This window comes from Dama dama, chromosome 21, assembly GCF_033118175.1.
Source record: "Dama dama isolate Ldn47 chromosome 21, ASM3311817v1, whole genome shotgun sequence".
Taxonomy (NCBI): domain Eukaryota; kingdom Metazoa; phylum Chordata; class Mammalia; order Artiodactyla; family Cervidae; genus Dama; species Dama dama.
The window spans coordinates 16,082,081-16,101,507 of record NC_083701.1 but is presented as its reverse complement, the minus strand read 5'-3'; the positions used below and the strand labels follow the sequence as shown (position 1 = coordinate 16,101,507).

General features: G+C 47.9%; 1 protein-coding gene across 7 annotated transcripts in view; it reads right to left on the bottom strand.

Moving 5' to 3' along the window:
- Window positions 1-19,427, bottom strand: part of MTSS1 (MTSS I-BAR domain containing 1) — a 160,264-nt gene that overhangs the window by 9,045 nt on the left and 131,792 nt on the right. For 4 of the 7 annotated variants that reach the window (XM_061123232.1, XM_061123230.1, XM_061123233.1 and 1 more), the window contains exons 7-11: window positions 19,368-19,379; window positions 8,406-8,563; window positions 7,116-7,223; window positions 5,647-5,744; window positions 3,159-3,378 (exon numbers count right to left, since the gene is read on the bottom strand). In XM_061123232.1, coding sequence (XP_060979215.1) covers window positions 3,159-3,378; window positions 5,647-5,744; window positions 7,116-7,223; window positions 8,406-8,563; window positions 19,368-19,379 — 596 coding nt within the window. The remainder of the gene's footprint in view (window positions 1-3,158; window positions 3,379-5,646; window positions 5,745-7,115; window positions 7,224-8,405; window positions 8,564-19,367; window positions 19,380-19,427) is intronic. The other 3 variants (XM_061123231.1, XM_061123234.1, XM_061123236.1) reach the window with 1 other exon arrangement.

Sequence of the window (19,427 nt, the reverse complement as noted above, 5' to 3'; positions counted from 1 at the left end):
GCATGCTCTGGGCCCACCCAGACGTTGCTTTCAGTTTTCTTCTATTAACTGCAGTCTCAGCCCATCCGTATAAGCAAGTCTGAGCCTCTTTACTCTCTCCCTGGACGTGTCCCTGTATTCACTGGCAAGGAGGCCAGAGTCACGTTTCTGTCCCCCAACTTTCACCGACCAAAGGGAGGTTTCTCCAGCCTTGCTGTGTGTGTGTGGATCAGGCTGAATGAAGCGAGGTCTCAGCCTCCAGTCATGTCGAGGGGAACAGAAGGCGAGCTTAAATCTGAATTTACTTAAATCTGAAAGCTGGTGCTCCGATCCTACAAGAGCAAGGAACCAAAAAGGCATTCCATGTGCACGCGGCTCCTCGGAGCCAAAGCAAGGGCAGACCCCACACTGGAGGTCCCAGCTGCTTTCCCAGCTCAGTGTTTAGTTAGCAGTCCAGGTTCAGACTGAAGTCTGAAAGTTTGAAGTCCCTTTTCTGCCACTTCCCAGGCTAGGAACCATGGGTTTAATCTCTCTTAAACCTCATTTTTCCTCCCTCTTTAGAATAGAGATCAATAATATCTATCGGATGAAGATTAAATGAGATCATGTGTGTGTGTATCTATGTATGTAGTGCTTAACCAACTGTAAACAAAAGCCAGTTACCATTATAATTTACCAGAACTACTTATTTTGGCTCCTCTAATTAAAATAAGTTCAATTTGAAAAAAAGAAACAGTAAAGCACCCCAGGACTACAGGTTCTTATTTCCTTTGACTTCTGCTCATTTTTTTCTGAAGAGCCCCTTGAGTGGATGGAGTGGACGGTTCTAGGCAGGAGCCCCGCTGCAGACGTGGTCCCATCTCTCCTGGGCACATGTGGCACAACTTGTAAAGAGCAGAGTGGGGGACAGTGGGAGAATCCTGAATACATCCTGCCACATGGCATTCATTTACACCCGTGCACCTGAGGGATCGCCCCGCTTATGGATGTGTGCTCCCTTTCTCCCACCCAAATAAAGGTAATAAAACTTCCCCCAGGAAACTACACCCTCTGGCCTGTGTGAGGTGTACAATCTCCTTAAATTTACCCTCTGCCTTTGAAGCAGCCATAATGCCTTTTTCAAGAAAAACAGAATTCTCAATTAAATTCTGCAGCATCCCTGAGTTTACTCAAACTACCCTAGAGTTGCTTAGCCAAGCATTTATCTTAGGCACTGGCTTTCAGATTTAAGTAAATCGCAACAAGCCCGCCTTCTGTTTCCCTCGACATGACTGGAGGCAGAAACCCCGCTTCATTCAGCCTGATCCACACACGCACAGCAAGGCTGGAGTGCATGGCCTCTTTTTTTAGGAAGGGGTGTCAGCGCACGAGATTTTGTTAATGCATCAGTTGATTAAGAACACACACAGAATGACGCTGCACATTAGAGAAGCCTTCGAGGAGCTGCAAATCCCTGCTCCCTGTCCGACCATGCTCACTCTAGGCTCACGAGACACGCAGGTGCAGTTTAGTGCCACACGAGACGGGACCTCTCAGACAGTGAGCCAAAGCGCCCCAGCTAGGACAAGTAGAGGACTTAAAGCTGCAGCTCCTAGCTCCGAGCATTTCTGTTTAAAATTGAATCTCAACCCTAAGAAGACAGAGAGACACAACAGTGCCCCCGGGGACAGCTGTGAAATGCCAAAGGCGGGGCTCCAGGCTGAGCGGCCCTGGGTTCACCAATGTCAGACGAATCATGCGAGTGGCTGTCTGGCTCCCAGAACATGACAGGTGCTTCCTTGATGTGGAGTGCTCCCCAGAACACTCTGCTAGGGGCACCTTATGGCCAGAGTGGTGCAGAAAGGCCACTGGACCAGTTGCTAAAACCCTTGTTTCAGATCTCTGACTACAGGTCATACAACTGTGCCACTCGGGCAGACTGCTTTACATCTCTGAGCCCGTTCCCCCAACAAAACAGGGATAACAACACTCCAAGTGGCTGCTGGCAGGACTATACAGATAACAGGCAGGCGCTCCTAGGATGGTACCTGGCACACAGGAGATACTTGTTGACTGTCAGGCAAATTGGATACCTGGATGAACAAGACAAGCACGTGACCTTCTGAATCCAAAGGATCTTGGGCCAAAGGCTGTGGTTGGTCTCAAAATGTATTATATAGGGTTGACCAAAAAAGTTTCTGTAACGTTTTACTTTGGAAAAACCCTAATGATCTTTTTGGCAAACCTAATGTGCAATGGGCTCGCAGTCACCACACTCCCCAGCAGATGGCGCTGACGGGACATCTGGATGTTCACGTTTCCTGGTTGTCTGTACGTTGTGCTTACCAGTCTAGACGCCAACCCACTGACACAAAAAAGGGACCCAGCGGAGCAGGTGAAGGGTGCTGGATGCCCAGCTCCTGCCTTCTGCTCTTCTGCACCCACTGGGCTGGGCGTTTAGTGCCATCTAACCCAACTGTATTCAGAGACTCAACACCTTCCCTTCTCCCAGGAGGAAGGTGCCAACAGAATTACCTGCATGGCCACTGAAGATACTTTCTTATTCTCATCCTCATCACAAATTGATGCAAGGAAGCTGAAAGTGCCAAGGAAGGGCTCCGAGGCGTTGTTCAACAGCAGAATCTCTGTCCCCTTGTGCAAATGGGATAATGACTACATCATGCCAAGCTAGGCACAGGGACGCCAGAGAGTGGCCAAGACTCTGAGTCTGTCTACATAAGTGTGAAAACTCTCCAACGGTGTGACAACCATCACCTGCATGGTGATCATAAGCTTTGAGTGAGTGAAAGTCGCTCAGTCATGTCCGACTCTGTGAGACCCCATGGACTGTAGCCCGCCAGGCTCCTCTGTCCATGGGATTCTCCAGGCAAGAATACTGGAGTAGGTAGCTGTTTCCTTCTCCAGGGGATCTTCCCCACCCAGGGATCGAATCCAGGTCTCCTGCATTGCAGGCAGATTCTTTACAGTCTGAGTTACCAGGGAAGCCTGATCACAAGCTTTAACCCCCACTTACCTTATCTCTCCCTTTAGGGGATCAGCTCATCTAAAGATGAGAAATTAAACCAGAGGTTCCCCGTGTCAGACGACCAGGGTCTGTCCAAGCTCTCTGGTTCCAGCCATCAAGGCTGATCCAGGGCCTCAGGTGTGGCGGCCGCTCCTGGGGCCAAGGGAACCCTTACCTGGTTGGGGGCCTCAGGCGGCATGGGGGACGGCGACTTGGACTGGAAGGCGTCCTGGGAGATGAAGCCTGAGTCGTGGGAGGACACGCTGGACAGCCGCACGGGCGCCTGCTGGGCCAGGCTGGAGCCGCGGTAGCGGTAGTGGGAGCTGGGCGAGTGCGAGTGGGAGCCGTGGGAGCCGCTGGACCGCGAGTCACTGCTGTTGACGCTATTCAGGCTGCTGCGGGGGCAGCGGGACAGGACAAGGGTGACAGGGGAGAACGCATCATGCAACCAGCCCCCCGCCCAAGAAGCAGCGCAGCGCGGAGGCATGTTTTCAAAACACCCAATCATTAAGCGAGTAAACAAAAGTTCTCTTCACTGTGAGCAAGGGGAGGGGGGGGGGAACCAACTGTGGAGACGTGGTTCTCCGACGGCACATGAGGCATCTTTAGGATGGAAGGCTGTGATTTTAAAGAGTCAAGTGCTGCCCAGCTCTGCTATGTCACCGACCAGCAAAGCCAGGGGACTCGATGTCTGAGGCATGAAAAAGGTTCATATCCTCTACTCACAAAAACCACATGAAGGCTTCAGCATGACCTAGTTGGAGCACCCAAGTGTCTTCCTCAGGTGAACCCTCTGGATCAACCTGGCCAACCATCACTTGGCACCAAGAGATTTCTCAAGGTGATTGCATCCTAAGTGTGCTTCATTCAAGATGCCTGTATGTGAGGCAACTCTGTGTTCATGTACTTACATTTTATTAGTATTAACAAAGTTGGTGGTTTAATGAATGGCTTGACCCCGAACACAGGTATTTCTCTGTTTAACTATCTGTGAGCCTAGCAAACAGAACACCTGGCAAGAGGCAGGCAGCTTTCAGGGACTAAAGGTCATCAATCGAAGCTGTTTGCTTCCAGGATGGAACAGTAAACAGGATGTCGGAAAATGACACTTGCCCTCTGGACTTCTGCCTGTTCCATTTCCAGTCGTAAGCAGTATGTCCTACACTCTGTCTAATCACTCAAATTATGAAACCCAGAAAACTGAACAAAGTCTCCTGGCCCAAACAGGCAGAGCTGACAGATAAAGGGCAGCTGTAGCAGCATCAGAAGGCGTGAAATAAACAACCCAGACTGGGATTAGAAGACTTGTGGTTTCTGCTCCTAACTCCGCAAGAGATTCCTGTCAAATTTCACAAACTCAGCCAGCTAATAAGATAGTCAAGGGCTGACTACCTTGTTCTGGTGTTTTATACCGGAATGACTTGGTGCTAACGTTCCAACAGATATAGCGAAGTGTGCTGGAGGAGATCAAGGATAATTATCATGAGTTTTGCTTCCCCGCCCCCCCGCCCCCGTCAGACAGAACAGGGCATGTGGAGACTGACAGCAAAGCTCATGGCAATTTCACTACAGCAAGCTCAGGGCTGGCGGTATCCATGTGACAGGATTTTCTGTTGACACTAAAACTACAAAAAGAGACTCACGCAGCTTTGTTTTATACTAACAAGATAAAGTTTTCTTCACTACCAAACGAAGAAAAAATCCTCAATAGGAAAAAACCTCAGGAGATGTGTCACACACACACACAGCACAGAAAAGATGACAAGAAACCACACACCATCCTCGGGCTACAGAATGTCAGGCTGTAGCATCTCAAGTCTGAACTTCCTGCTGCCTGTACACTGCATGAGCTCAAACATGAAAAATCAAAGACACACAGACACACGTGTGTAGACAGAGATTCCCACGCTCCATCCTGTTCTTTACTCTCAACGCCAAGTCACAGGAAGAGGAAATCCATTCGGCTTGGAAAAGTCAAAGAAAAAGATCAGCAGGGAGAGTGTACCAAGAAGGACGTGATGCATGAGGGTGTTTCTACCCTCACGGGAAGAGAATAACCAACTTGGCCGTCAGCAAGTAAAGAACGGTCTTGAACAGCACGCTGCCAGGGAACGGTGTTGCCGACCGATGGCAGGACTATTCCGATGGACCCTGAGTCACCAGGTTAACAATAGCAGTGATGGTGGTGGTGGGAGAGGTGAACAGATCAAGGATTCTATTCACTTTGTGAAGCCCTGAGACAAAGACTGGGGGGCAAGTGAGAGCGGGAGCCACCGTCACTGCCTTCATCTGTTCTGGCCACAGCGAGTTGCGTCTGCACGAGAAGCGACCCCTGTTCACCCTTTGGGAGCCCATGTGGTTCCTCCTCTGCTAAACAGGAAAATCCAGTGAGAATTCATAAAATGGGGAGATTTGTACCATGTACCCTGAGAGAGAAAGCTGTGTCCACCAATTTAAGGTCTGATGGGATTTTTCCTTCTAACCCAAAATTAATTCCAAAACTAAAGAGTGAGACCAGAATCGTGATGGGACCCTTTCACCTGATCGCCATTTCCTGTTTAAGATGCACTATTTCAGAGCCCAAGACTGGCTCCAACACTCACAATTAGTGTAAAGCGAAATGCCACATCCCCGAGGCAACAGCCCAGCCTAGCTTCACCTACCTGCAGACGCTTGACTTGCGGGACATGGTGGTGCTCGGAGAAGAGGGTGGGGTCTGGTATGACCAACTGTAATCAGAACCTTTCAAGTCCAAAATCACCTAAGGGGACAGAGCAGGAGAGTCAGCAAAGTGCTGAGAAGGGAAACGTTATCCGTCAAATGTTAACAACCGTCATAACGTCGAAATTCCACCATCATGGAGGAGTGGGGAGCAAAGAAAAATATGTTGTGAAGTTTCCTTTTCAATGGAAGAATCATAGTACCAATCCATCAGTGTCATAATCCTTTTTCTGAGACAAGCAAAGATATAATTAATGGGGAAGGGAGAGGAAAACCACAACATACCTGTCAAAAAAGAAAAAGATTTACAGTTACAGTTCACAAGAGACATTTACACCAAGGTTAGAATCTATAGGGATTTTGTTTACAGCACAACAGAGATGATAACGCTTTTAGGATGTGTTGATCTTACACAATGGACAAGAGTTTGAGTAAACTGCAGGAGTTAGTGATGGACAGGGAGGCCTGGAGTGCTGCAGTCCATGGGGTCGCAAAGAGTCAGACACGACTGAGCGACTGAACTGACCTTACATCTTAGCCACTTGATAGTTACTCATGTCCCCATCTGACCAATAAAACCTGACAGAATCAAGAACAAACCAGTTCTTTCATAATGACTCCTACATCTGTCTCCCTTACTTGACAAAGAGCTAGTTGAATGTAAGCTCTAGTTTCTATTCACATAGTAGGTGCTCAATAAATATCTGCTTACTGAGTGAATGAATGCCTGAAGGCTATAGTCTAATGAAAGCAATTTTGCAAGATGGAAAATATAAGCTCCCAAATTTGTCTGCTGAGCTGGCTCCCAAGGCAACAATAAGAATTTCATATGAAAGGCAAAAGCAAAAGCATGTGATTTTTCAGCTGTTGCTCTACTGAACATAGTATTAATGTCACATGAACCAAATGAGTCAACATAAAGTCACCTTTTTCATAAGTGGGATCCTCATTCATTCCTTACTTAGAATGGGAGAAATCCAGAGAGAATGATTTACAGTGATAACCAAAAGACCCCACCGTCATGTTCCTAGGGGAGGAACATGCAGACAACTTTACCTCTAGAGGGTCGGCAAACACATGATTAAGAGCATGGGCTGAGGAAACTGCGAGTTTGGTTTAAATCCCAGTTCTACCAGTAACTGCCTGGTTAAGTGACTTTCATCTTTCAGTGCTTCAGGGTCCTCTGTACAATGGGGATAATGGTGGATATTCACAGAGGAAGTCTATGTAAGAGCTCAGAGCAGGGCCTGGCACACAGTAGGTGCTCTATGATGACCTGTGAGGATGACAGCCACATATCACAATGTAAAACACGGTACCATTTCAGATGAGGTTTTGCCGCAAGGAACCCTCAGGACCTTGAACCTTCATCTCTTGGGTTTGTTCTGAGCACCTATCCCAAGATGCCTACCTGTTCACTTGAGGAGGGCAGTTTGTGAGGGTCCATGGTCAGGCTTTTCAGATCTTCTGATATGGTCTGCAGGTGAGTGATTTCCCCCAGCATTGAGATTTCTTCTTCCTGAAAGTAATTTACAACCTGTTACTGTGCATGATTCAATTTATCATCTGGATCCAGCTGTTTTTCTTAGGGACACTATCTATACTTTCAGCTTTTCAGAAGAGGAGCATAGGGCCTGATACATCTGTGCTGAAGCCATTTACCAGCCCTTTCTTTGGGGAAATGGAGAACAAGAAATCAGCCATAACCACGGAGAGACCGGTGAGCTCCACAGCAAACACACGGGCCTTCCTAGAAGTGTCTGGGGGCCGGCACCCCTGCTGGGGGCAGGGGGGGGCGGTCTGCCTGTGGGTGGAATCCTGCAGCACAGCCCCCTCCGCAAGCCAAGGCTCGCCCGCCCCCTCCCCCTTGGAAGACAATTGGCTTCAGCAGATAACACCATTTGGGGACATTCTGGTCCAGATTTGACAGACCGAAGTGACAGCACATGTATGTTCACTGGAGGTTAACAGCCCCGTCTTTGTTTTTTTTTTCATCAACTTAATCAATGGCAAGTGAGGCAAACTATGGACTGTAGAAGAATGACATCACCAAGGAGCTAAGCTGGGGTTGTGGGCCCAGGTAAGAACGATTCACGGGAAAGCACTACGCTCAGGGGAACAACTCCAATCTGGGCATTTTGCCGGGGCTGAGGGACGGCAGCTGGTGCATTTTTATCAGCCTCAAGAAAAGCTCCAGCAGAACTTTTCAAGGCATACAACTGATTGACTTCAAAAATAAATCTGCATGGATTCACTGAGGCTTTTCCTCTATTAACCTCACAGTCACTCCTTGGCACTCATCTTGGTCACCGGGTCTCGAAATCAGCTGGAGGACTTGTTTAAAAAGCCCCGATGACTGGGTGGGGTTCCCAGCCCCAGAGTTGTGGATTCAGTAGGTCTAGGTTGGGTCTGAGAATGCCCATTTCTAATCAGTTCCCAGGTGATGCTGCTGGTCTGGGGACCAACTTTGGGAACAACTCTGTGGGGCATCTTGGGGAGAAAAAGTAAGCGGAACCACCAGTTTCAGAATACAGAGAGGGCCGTGCGGCCATCAGCAGCTTGCAGACAACTACTGGCTCATAAATGTGACTCCACCATCATGATTCCTGACACAGGGCAGCTTCTCAACGCCTCCAGATAAACAAGGAGGGTCTCCTCGGAACTGGCAGTTTAAGCCTTCTGGAACTTTCCACTGACTCACAATCACGGGCCGCAGCATAGAAATGAAGGTGCAGAACCGGCCGCGTTCTTCGATCAAAGCCTTCCGGACAGCCTGCTTCTCCGTTTCTTCCAAGAGGAGATACTTGTCGTTGACGTCTTGGAGCGCACTGTCCAGCTGGGGCTGGATGTCGCCTCGCCCTGCAAACGAGACAGAGCCCGGAGCTTGGCTTGCTGAAACAGCAGCTCCTGGAAGCAGTGTCCTCCTCCCTCGGGTCCCTGCTGGAGTGGAAACCACAATCCCCCGGGACTTCTAAAAACTCATTTATTTATACCCAGAAAGGATCTGAAGAAGCTGTTTTTCTAGGATCAGCCATTTCCAATTTCCAGTGCCCAAAGGGGATGCTTGTCCTAGCTTATTTATGACAAGTAAAATGTCCTGGGGTAACGTCTCCTGACTTGCATTCTGAAGAGGCCAAGATATGAAGAACAAGGTGAAGGCCTGTGGATGTTTCCAAAAATGGGCACAAGCTGGCTTTGTTGGGTCATGCTCAATGAAAGAGCCTCTGTCTGAAAGAGAAGTCTGTCCCGGGATACAAAGGGGGTGAGCATCAGCTCTCCTGGCTCTGGGGAGGCCCCTGGGACCCTTGGCAGCTAGTTTAACTCCCTGATGGAGGGTCCTGAAGGCCCTTCCCTGTAGGACAAGCCCAGCAACAAAAAGACCCACAGTCAGAGCTCTGCTGGTGGAGGACTGAAGGGGGCCTGGGCACTGAGGCTGGCCCATGCCTGGGAATCACCTGGCCCCATCCACAGACCCCAGATACGCAGAGGCACCCATTTCGAGACTTTTCAACAACTCAAGAACTTGGTGAGGCAACTGTCTTTGTAAATAAAGTTTTATTTGCACATAGTCACGCCCATTCATTTACAGGCTGTCTATACCCGCTCTCATCACAACTGCTGAGTAAAGTTGTTGTAACACACACCGTTTGGCTCCTGGACTGAGAATATTTACAGAAGAAGTCTGCATAAACATGGATAAACCTGGGCAAATAGACACTGTGTCAGAGGGCATGGCTATTGTAAATCTGATCTGAGGACAAAAAGGTGACCATCAGGAGACCAGCTCGTGAGCTTCCACACTGGGCTCCCAGGCTCACCTACCACCTGAACCAGAAAAAGTAATCTCTAAACTCCTTCTGGACAGAGGCATGGACTTTCCTAGCCTAGTCTGCAGTGAAATGCTCTCTGTATATACAACAAGTACTCGATAGGTGTTTAACAGGTGTATACAACAGGTACTCAACAGATGTTTAATAGGTGTATACAACAGGTACTCAATAGGTGTTTAATAGGTGTATACAATGGGTATTCAACAGGTGTTTAATAAATGCATACAACAGATACTCAATAGGTGTTTTAAACAGAATGTTAGCATGGAGGGAGCACTAGGGTTTCTCTAAGCCAACCTGCTCCCAGTTCAGAGGAGGGGAGAAGGGGAGGACCGTCCAGGGCCATGCAGGGGCAGGCAGGCAGACAGAGAGCACCCGCCTGACCCTCTGACACTGGACTCCTCCTGCCCCTCCTCCACCAGCTGCCTCAAGTCGAGGGACTGGATTCCACCCGCCACCTAGAAAGGGACCTGACCAGTCACCACATACCCTCCTCTTTAAGAATGCCCCAGAGAACACTTAGATGCAATGTGTTATTTGGTTTGAAAAAGTACAGTGTCAGGGAAAACTGCCTTGAATGTAGGAATATATTCTGTTATTTTCTCACAAGCAGATGAGAAAGCTTCCTCTGGAGCCAGAAAGGCAGTCAGGCATCAAGAACATCCAACTAGCAAAAGTCACTGGATTTTTGGCAGGGGTTAAGTTCTAAGTTAGCACAAAAGGGGAAAATCGGGGACAAAGGTCGTCCCTGAAAATGCCTTAGATGGCATTCCAGTACAGTCAGTGGTCCGTACACGGAGTCCTCACGGTCAGGTCAGCACACACGTGCGCTGGGTGCAGCTAAACACAGTGTTTAATTCCATGCGGAGGGATTTTATCCAACAATTATGTGAGAATCTGCTCTGAGAACTTTTTAGGTGTATCAGCTACCATCCCTCCCTGACCCCGATAATTCTACCTGTTCTTCCAGTTTCTCTGCCCAGGAGCCAGTTTCACACATTACCCAGTCGCACAGTCATAGGTTTCATGAGTTTTTGTGGACAAGAAACTTGTCAGAGCACCCTTTCATTCTCCAGGGGGACTTGCAGGGAGGCGAGTGTGCGGGCACCCCAGTCCCATGAAATTGATAATTTTCTCTATTCTTTTTCCTTTTTTTTTAACTGGGCTGAACAGCAGGCAGGAGCTTAGTCTCCCAACCAGGGATCGAACCCATGCCCCCTGCAGAGGAAGCACGGACTGCTAACCACTGTACTGCCAGGGAAGTCCCAGTGGTTAGGACTCTGCACTTTCACTGCTAAGGGCCCAGCTTCAATTCCCGGTCAGGAAACTAAGATCTCAAAAGCAAGGCACAGCCAAAAACTTTTTAAAAATAAGTAAACAAAATGCTGGCTTGTGCAGCTGAATCCACGCACACTGATTGTGTATATGATACAAGCCCTTTGGTGATGAAACTCCCTGTTTCTCTACCACCTGTCAAACAGCCTGGCCAAGCCTGCAGTGAGGCCACGTGGTTGTGGCGGGTCCCAAGGCCTTCTTGTAAGCCTCTCAATCTCTCCAAGGATGCTCCAGCTGAGGACCCATGGAGGACCATGGACCAAGTCAGCATGTTCTTAATTCCAGGGGCGCAAAGTTTAATTATGGTAGCAATTTCTTTCAATACTAGCCTATAATTATAAGAAATTGAGGAAGTGGGTATCTTTACTTCCTTTCACAAGTTGTAAGGCGCACATCTATCTGTGATTAATGACACTGATTTCTAAAAATACACTGACATAGGAAAGCAAAGTGACTAGAACCAAGTGTTACCTAATCTGGTAAATATAAATTTAAATCATTCTATGATTAGTCAAGTTATTTTAAATATGTATTATGTTATAATTAAAGGACTTTCAAATTATAGTAGTCTAAAATAAGTATAATCTGTAAAGATTGCTATAATTATAGTCATAGTGAATACATTTCCATGTGGGATATACCATAACCTAGAAACACAATGTTTATTTCTTAAATTCAGTAACCACAACATATATTTATTAAAAAAAAAAAAAAAACACCGTGGAAGAAATTATTCCATGTCTCAGTTGGAGATACTGGTTCTTACAGTCATCTTTTTAGGTCCACAAATTTGGAGTTGTGTTAGCACTGATTTAACACACAAAAGCCCATTCATTTCCCTCCCATCAGCAATGTTAGGAGAGCCACTGCCGATGACTGCAACAGCTCCGATGTGGACCTGACTCTGTCTCCTATTTCATCTCTGCTCTGCCACCCTCACTGCACTACCTCGATCTCTCACCTGGATGGCTCCATCAGTCCCTAAGAGGTCATTCTGACTGCATTTGGACGAACGTGCCTGGAACAGCCCTGAATTACTTTCAAAATGCAAATCTTATCACTTTTCAGTAGCTCCCACTGCTTTCAAGAAAGTTCAGTGGGGACTCCCCTGGCGGTCCAGTGGTTAAGACTCCACACTCCTAATGCAGGGAGCATGGGTTTGATCCCTGGATGAGGAACTAAGACCTTGGATGCCACTGCACTGTGCAGCCAAAACAATAATGTCCTGAACATGGCCTCTCCTGCAAGACACACGTGGGTCAGCTTCTGAGACCACTCTCCATCCCCCCTCACCCCGTGCCCACTTCCCAGGCACTGCTCCAGCGTCTGGCTCCACCCACCTACACATCCCCTCTCCCTCCACCCCAGCTGTCGGGCATCTGTTCATTCTTAGGTCACAGTTCTTCACAGAAGCCTTCCCTGAACCCTCGGTGGCTAAATTCTCATATTTAATTCTCAGAGATTCCTTCTACACAGCCTTCATGACCCTCCTCCCAGTTCTCATTTCATCTTTACGTCTCCAGTTCTTCCACGGACGGCAGTCGCCCCTGGTGATCAGGAAGCCCCACGAGGGCAGAAACCACGAATATTTTTGCCCAGCACTGTACCTTCTACCTCAGCACACCTGCCTGGAAGTCAGGTACTCAAGTATTTGCAAATGAATGAGGCCTTGATAGGAGCTTCCCAGGTGGCTCAGCGGTAGAGAATCCCCCTGCCAGTGCGGGTGCCACAGGAGATTCTGGTTTGATCCCTGGCTTGGGAAGACACCCCTGGAGGAGGAAATGGCAACCCACTCCAGTATTCTTGCGTGGGAAATCACATGGACAGAGGAGGCTGGTGGGGTACGGTCCATGGGGGGGTCACAAAGAGTTGGACGTGACTGAGCGCGCATGCATGAGGCACTCACTATATAATAGCACGAGCTGAGTTTGCTTACTGAGTTTGTTCAACCATTGTGCCCTTAAATGGCCTAACACTGGAAAACGAACAAATTCCAGGGCCGCCCATCAGCCAAAAGAAGAGCGGGCTTAAACAGGCTTTCCAGACAAAATTCCTGAGTAAAGCACTGCCTGTGGCCTTTTCTGTAAAAAAATCATCTCAGTCTCGATAATTTTTTTCCCCTGCGAGTTTCCAGGTCTTGGCTTGGATTCATGCTGGAGAATTCTGGTGAATACAGCCAGCAGCCCCTTTACTTTCCCCAACAGGGGAAATCATATGATTACTCTCTTCACAAAAAAATGCTCCTGGGGCAAAAGCACTATTAATAGGCACCATGTCATGGACCAAAGCAGAACCCTCAAAGGAGAAAAAAAAAGAATTGATAAGTAGGTAGGGAGAATTCACAAAGCTTTCTGGAATGAAACCAAGATTCCATATTTCCCCAACATTTACATTTTCCTTAATCTTTACAAAAACATTCAAGGCAGGAATTACCACCCCCATTTGACAGAGGGGTAAACTGAGATTAGGGTGGCGTGCAAGAGCCCCTGAGCTAGGAATGGATGCAGAGAGATGCCAACTCTCCATCTTTCCCATTCAAAAGCATAGCTTCATGCTCATAGCACACATAAGCTCTGCAATTAGAATCCCATAAAATGACTTCCATATGTCCCTGACACACTCATGCAAATACTGTGTTTCATCTGAAGATGCCTGCTTTTTCATGCTTATACTTTAAAAATTAAGATTTATCTTACAGTCAGTAGGAGTCATAGTTTACACAGCATTTAAAATTTTTTTTTTCATCATTGAGAAAATAATAATGCATCTTACCATTGATGGCATCTGCAGTCAATGCAATAAGGGATATAAATACTGAAATACAGGATAGAATTTCAGAGACAGACATGCAAGGTGATGCTGAAGATTAGAATTTGGAATGAAAAACGCCCTCTTTCCACCAAAAGGTAGCTGTCCTTCTTATTCCTACATACGTCATCTTCTACCCTTAATATCCTGCAGCAGTTTTTGATTGATTTTTCCAAAGCAAAACCAACCAGAGATCAAAAGAAGGAGAGATGTCATCAGACAAGACTGGAAGCTTTTGGGCTTGAACAGTTTCGAACAAACTCAATGTCCGCTATTCTTTCAACAGGCTGTGCCTCAGTTTCCACTCATCTGTTAAACATAAAAAACAGCACCGAGTTCACATGGTCGTGAAAGCAGATGGATTCATTCACATAATGCACTCACCACCAGACCCAGCACATGATGAGCTTTAGGAAGTGTTAGGCGCCACTGGCAGTAACACAGCATCTTTAAAGCCCTCCTCCTAAACCCCGGGCATCTCAGCAGGAGACAGCCTACCTCCATAACGATTAAATGCAATAAAAACTCTGGCGCAGTGAGCTCCAGTGAAATACACTGACATGCCTGTCAGGGACAAGGAGACTGCACCCACCTTGGCCCCATCTTGTATCCTATAGAGCTCCTCACCTGGGGGTTCATTTCTTTCCTTTATAGTAAACCAGCAGCCCTAAAAAGCAGTGCTTTCCTGAATTCTGTGGGTCATTCTAACAAACTGTCAAACCTGAGGGGGTTCATGGGAAACCCTAAATTTGAGGTTGGCTTGGGCACACAGGTGGGTAGCTTGTGGACCCCGCTTGCGGCTGGTGACTGAAGTGGAGAAACTCTTGTTCTTAGCCCATGGGGTCCAAGCCCACCCCGGGTAGCTAGTATCTGAACTGATGTGACTTGGCGGACACCTGGTTGGTGTCAGAGAACTGATGTCAGAACACAGAGGCCTTTGCGATCCTGGGGATGGCCCTGAGTGCAGAGGCACTAGAGCCGCCAAGGGGATGTAGCCCAGAGAAGGCCCTTGACACCTACGTCCTGAACGTGCAAAGACACACTCGGCTCACAGGGCTCCTCTGTGGCAATCTTGGAGAATTTATGAATGAAAGAGAGGCACCAGAAGTGAAACAATTAACCCTGTGAAAACTGTGACAGGCTCGCAACTTGAGAAAGGCAGGACTATACCCCCATTTGCCCATCTAGCCCTGCACCACACCACCCGCTCAGCGTTCACGGGGTTAATCAACACCATGGCGTGTGGGGGATGGGTATTTCAAGCACATGGTCCTTTTTATCTTCTGGCAAAACTAACACTAAGAAAAGCATGGGGCTCCTGTCGTGTCCTCCCCCTGCCCCCTTAAAAGCATCTTCCCAGCCTCTAAATGCAGCCGCAGGGAAGCCAGGTGATCTACACCTTGACAAAGTCTCCTCATGCACAGGGACATTTCTCTGCATCTCTTTTGACTCCTACAATCAGCCATTTGCAGCCAGAGTCACAAGCAAGGCACCTGATGAGCTATAGCAGGCCAAGGCTTTCCCGGAGACCAGCTCTGCAAAGGAAAGGAGCTCACACAGCTCTGGGCCTTGGGTGGATCTGCATAGTCTGTTTATAACCTAGCATTCCCAGGTATGAAATATGAATCCCCTGGCCTCCGAAGACTCCACGCTTTTACCACATACACAACAGTCCCCTGCGGGAGTTTCTTGGGTTAGATTCCCACATCTCCACTGACCACAATCAGGGACAGCTCACCGAACCACACGGGGTCTAAAGAGGAAAGTCTGACCACTCTTGCTGTTAAGACAGAAGGCGTCAGGCTGCCCCTTTGGTATGCTTTTCCCCATCAGCCTGTTAGCCCAGGCTGGCACAACTGGCTGCACCCACTGACCTCTCCCTTCTCCCTGCTCACTCTGCTGATGGCTTTACCTGGCGTTTCCTGGGCCAGAACGTATGGCAGGCCGCAGCTCTCCAATGCTGACTCATTAAAAAGTCCTCCCCTGTCCACTTCACACAGGTTGTCCCATCGAGTAAAACTGTACCCATTCAAATATTTCGCAGGCTCCTATCACACCTTTCCCAAGTGTGGAAGGAAGCAGTGACTCAACAGTCTTCCCTGCTGTGTTATGCGCAGCTGCATCTAAAAGTCCAGAGAGATCGCAAGGCTACAAGTGGTCATACAAGCCCTGGAGGGTCTCAGGGATCACCTGTCTGCATAGCCACCTCCCTTGCCCTCAGAGGGAACTTTTCCAGCTTTGGTTCCAATAGAGAACAATCGTTGGTTTTGGCTCAAGGTACATGTTTCCCAATTGCACTGATGTGGCAATCTACCCCTTCCAGGGATGCTCACTGGAGGGAAGCGGGAAGTGGAGAAAACAGCCTAGAACCATAGACCAGCTCTTTGTAGCCCTTCATCTCAGCATTCAGGAAGGATTTTTATTTTGGGGTGTCATCTTTCAGAGAGCTGACATGCATCAGAAGGAGGTGGTTAGAGAAACCATCCAGGGGAGACTTCTGGTGCTGCTGCCTCCTTCCAGGGCTGGGTCTCACAGTTTGGATCGCCAGCAATTCGGGGCAGGCCACCTCCAGCTCCATGCTCACTCCAGTCACTCAGGAGGTCCTGGGGGGACAATTTCTGACCACACCTGGAGGCACACCCAAGGGTCTCTTTGTGTGGGCCACACCACTTTCTGCGCGGTCTGCTTCTTCTCCATCTCCCCTAACTCGACAAAGGGAACAGAGCCTCTGTACTATGCCTGGCAAGGAAGCCAGGTGACCCACTAACAGATAACCTGGACTTCAGATTTGTAGGTGGGAGCTCCCTCCAGGCAAGAGGACTCCCAGGACTACTCCTCAACAACTGAAGCGGGGGTAGGGGGGCAGTTGGAGCGGTCTGAGACACACTCGGTTTTTACCACTGAGCAGGGAGAACCATCCACACATTGACTGCAGTTTCTGGGGCATCAGGGGTTTCTGCCAGTTTCGTAAGTGCAGAAGAAACCAGCAGGAAATGCAAACATTCACGCTGATGTGGCTGGGGCCATGGAAACCACTGAGCCAGTGGAAAGGATTCGGCATCACTCCAGCGTTCTGCTTTCTCCACGTGGAGGAAAAGAAGGGTGATGGGGGGAAAGTCAGTCTAGAACGGGATGTGATCAGAAATGGGGCTGAGTAATAGAACCATCTGGAGGCAGGTAGCTGAGGATGGGCAGTGGGGGTCACCGTGGCTCGCAGTTCACCCCTAAAGCTGACTCAGGGTCACACAATAAACGCCCCCCACCCTGCAGCATGGTCACCCTTCCTTTCGGTTCTGGTGCCCGCGTGTAAATGATGATGGCTCACACCCTTCCCTGAACCTTGAGCAGCCCCTGCCCCATTCTCCACCAGCCGATCCCGTTTCATCTTCCTCATCACCTGCCCACACCAAGCGTAAACGGGTTCCTTTTGCCTTGCCCCAGTGCCGCACTCTCTGCTGATACTCATCACGGCGCTGAGCACACCAGACTGAACTACGGTTGACCCTTGAATAATACGGGTTTGAACACAGGTCCACTTGCACATGGATTTTTTTTTCAGTAAATACAGAATCGGCATCCAAACCCATGGGTTCTGCATCCGCAGACTGAACCAACTGTGCCTCATGTACTGTTTACAATCCTTGCTGGAGTCCGTGGATATGGAATCGCAGATATGAAGGGCTGACTATAGGACTTGAGCATCTCATGGCATGCGGCAGACCCTGGAACAAATCCCCTTGAATCCTGAGGGACAACTATAACTGGCTTGCCTCCACTAGAGTCTCCGTTCCTGGAGGGAGCAACGTACCCCTGTCTCAGTACACTTCATTGAGTTATAAATGTCTTCCCTGTGGGGGCACTCAGTTATTGCTCATGCAGAATTCAAGGTAAATACTTCTGAAGGATTCAAGGCAAATACTTCTGACTTGACTGAAAGAAAGTTCCATATATATATATATATAAACATATATTCTTTTGTTAAACCAAGACATTTTAACTAGCATGAAATGTTGTTAAAATACACATGTCCAGGTTCCAAAATGATTTAAAACTTGTAAAATAAAATTTAAGAGGGCTTTAAGTCAAATAGCTTTCTTACATCTTTACGCCCAAGTTCACTGCTATGATCGTACGTCACCGTGGCTTAGCTCTGGGAGACAGCCCCTGCGAGAGAGAGAACTAGAGGGGGCTGCAGGGACTCTTCCTAGCATGAGCAGAATCCAAGTCACAGAGTCAAAAGGCTGTGTGGTTCCTTCCCTCATCCCTAATCCCATTGCCCATCATTTAAAACAAATAGCATGCCCCATTTATTCCATAGACAAACCCACGCCAGGCTGCCAAGCAAAGGCTTTCATAAAACTCTGTGTCCTCAAAAGACCACATATTATATGATTCCCTTTATAAGAAAGGTCCAGAATAGGCAAATCCATACAGACAGAAAGCACATGAATGGCTGTCAGGAGCTGAAGGGGAGGGAGAATGAGGCATGACGGTTTTAAATGGCAGGGAATGTCTTTCTGGGGTGATGAAAACATCCTGAAATTAGACAGCAGTGATGGCTGCACAGCATTGGGAATGCACTCAAGCCAATGAAATGTACACGTTAGAGGGGTTAACATGGTCCATCTTATGTTACATGAATTTTAGCACAATAAGCAGAAGGGGAACTGTGTCTTACCTTCCTCCCAAAGGTACACGAGGCTATGTCATAACCACAGCATTGAGGACTGGAAAGGATTATCACTTTTAAAAAGTGGGGGACGTTATCCCAAAGTCACCATGATGGGAAAGGGGCAGAATTGTGTCCCCCGAGACAGCAGGTCATCCCGGCCCCACCTGCCAGAGGGGACCATGTGGTTTGGGTTCCTCGGAGACGACAGAATTCAACGCAAAAATCTCTTTAGAGCTGTTCAGTACAAAGGCTCAGAGAACACTCAGGCACACTCAGGCAAGAGAAACCACATGGACAGCCCACAGACAGACCTTTCCAAGACAGAAGGACAGCCACGAGACGCCGAAAGCAACCTGAAGTTTCAGTAGCGCCGTCACCCACAGAATGAGGGTCAACATTTAGTCAAGAAGAATCACTGTGATTATTGAATTTGAAGATCTGATACCTTCGAAATGAAACATTCCACAAACTCTGCTGAAATAAGAAATACTTTTGATTTTTTTTTTTTTTAAACAAATGATTGGTTTTGAAAAAACCAAATGGTCCAGGGCAGACTAAGTTAAAGATAGTTGGCAAGCTTAATAAAACCAAATCCGATTTGGGAATTATTTTGAGAAGTTATTAAGTATAGCTCTCCATGTTTTGTTTGTGATGTAAATACACACATATACACTTAGATATGTATGTATACATATATTTTTTTCCTGTGAAAATGAGGGTTTAAGTCACTCTGTATTTCTTTTTTCCATGAGTCTAATACTGAATCATGAGGATGTAAAGACTCTTAGAATGTTAAGCTAACCCGTTAAAGGGTCAAACTTCGAAAAAAGAAAATGATTGGTTGAAACACACGTACACACTATTTTCCTAAAGTTGCGGAAGATTAAGTAGGCACCATTGATTGCTCTGAACTGGGAGGAAAACTGGAGCAACTAGCGTAGGTCTGGACAACCACGGAAAGCCCACAGCAAGGACCACACCGTGACCAGCCACCAGAGATTCAGCATGAGAGACTTACCGAGAGCGTCCACTGGCAGGGGGCACACGGTGAGAAAGTGCAGGATACACAATTGACACA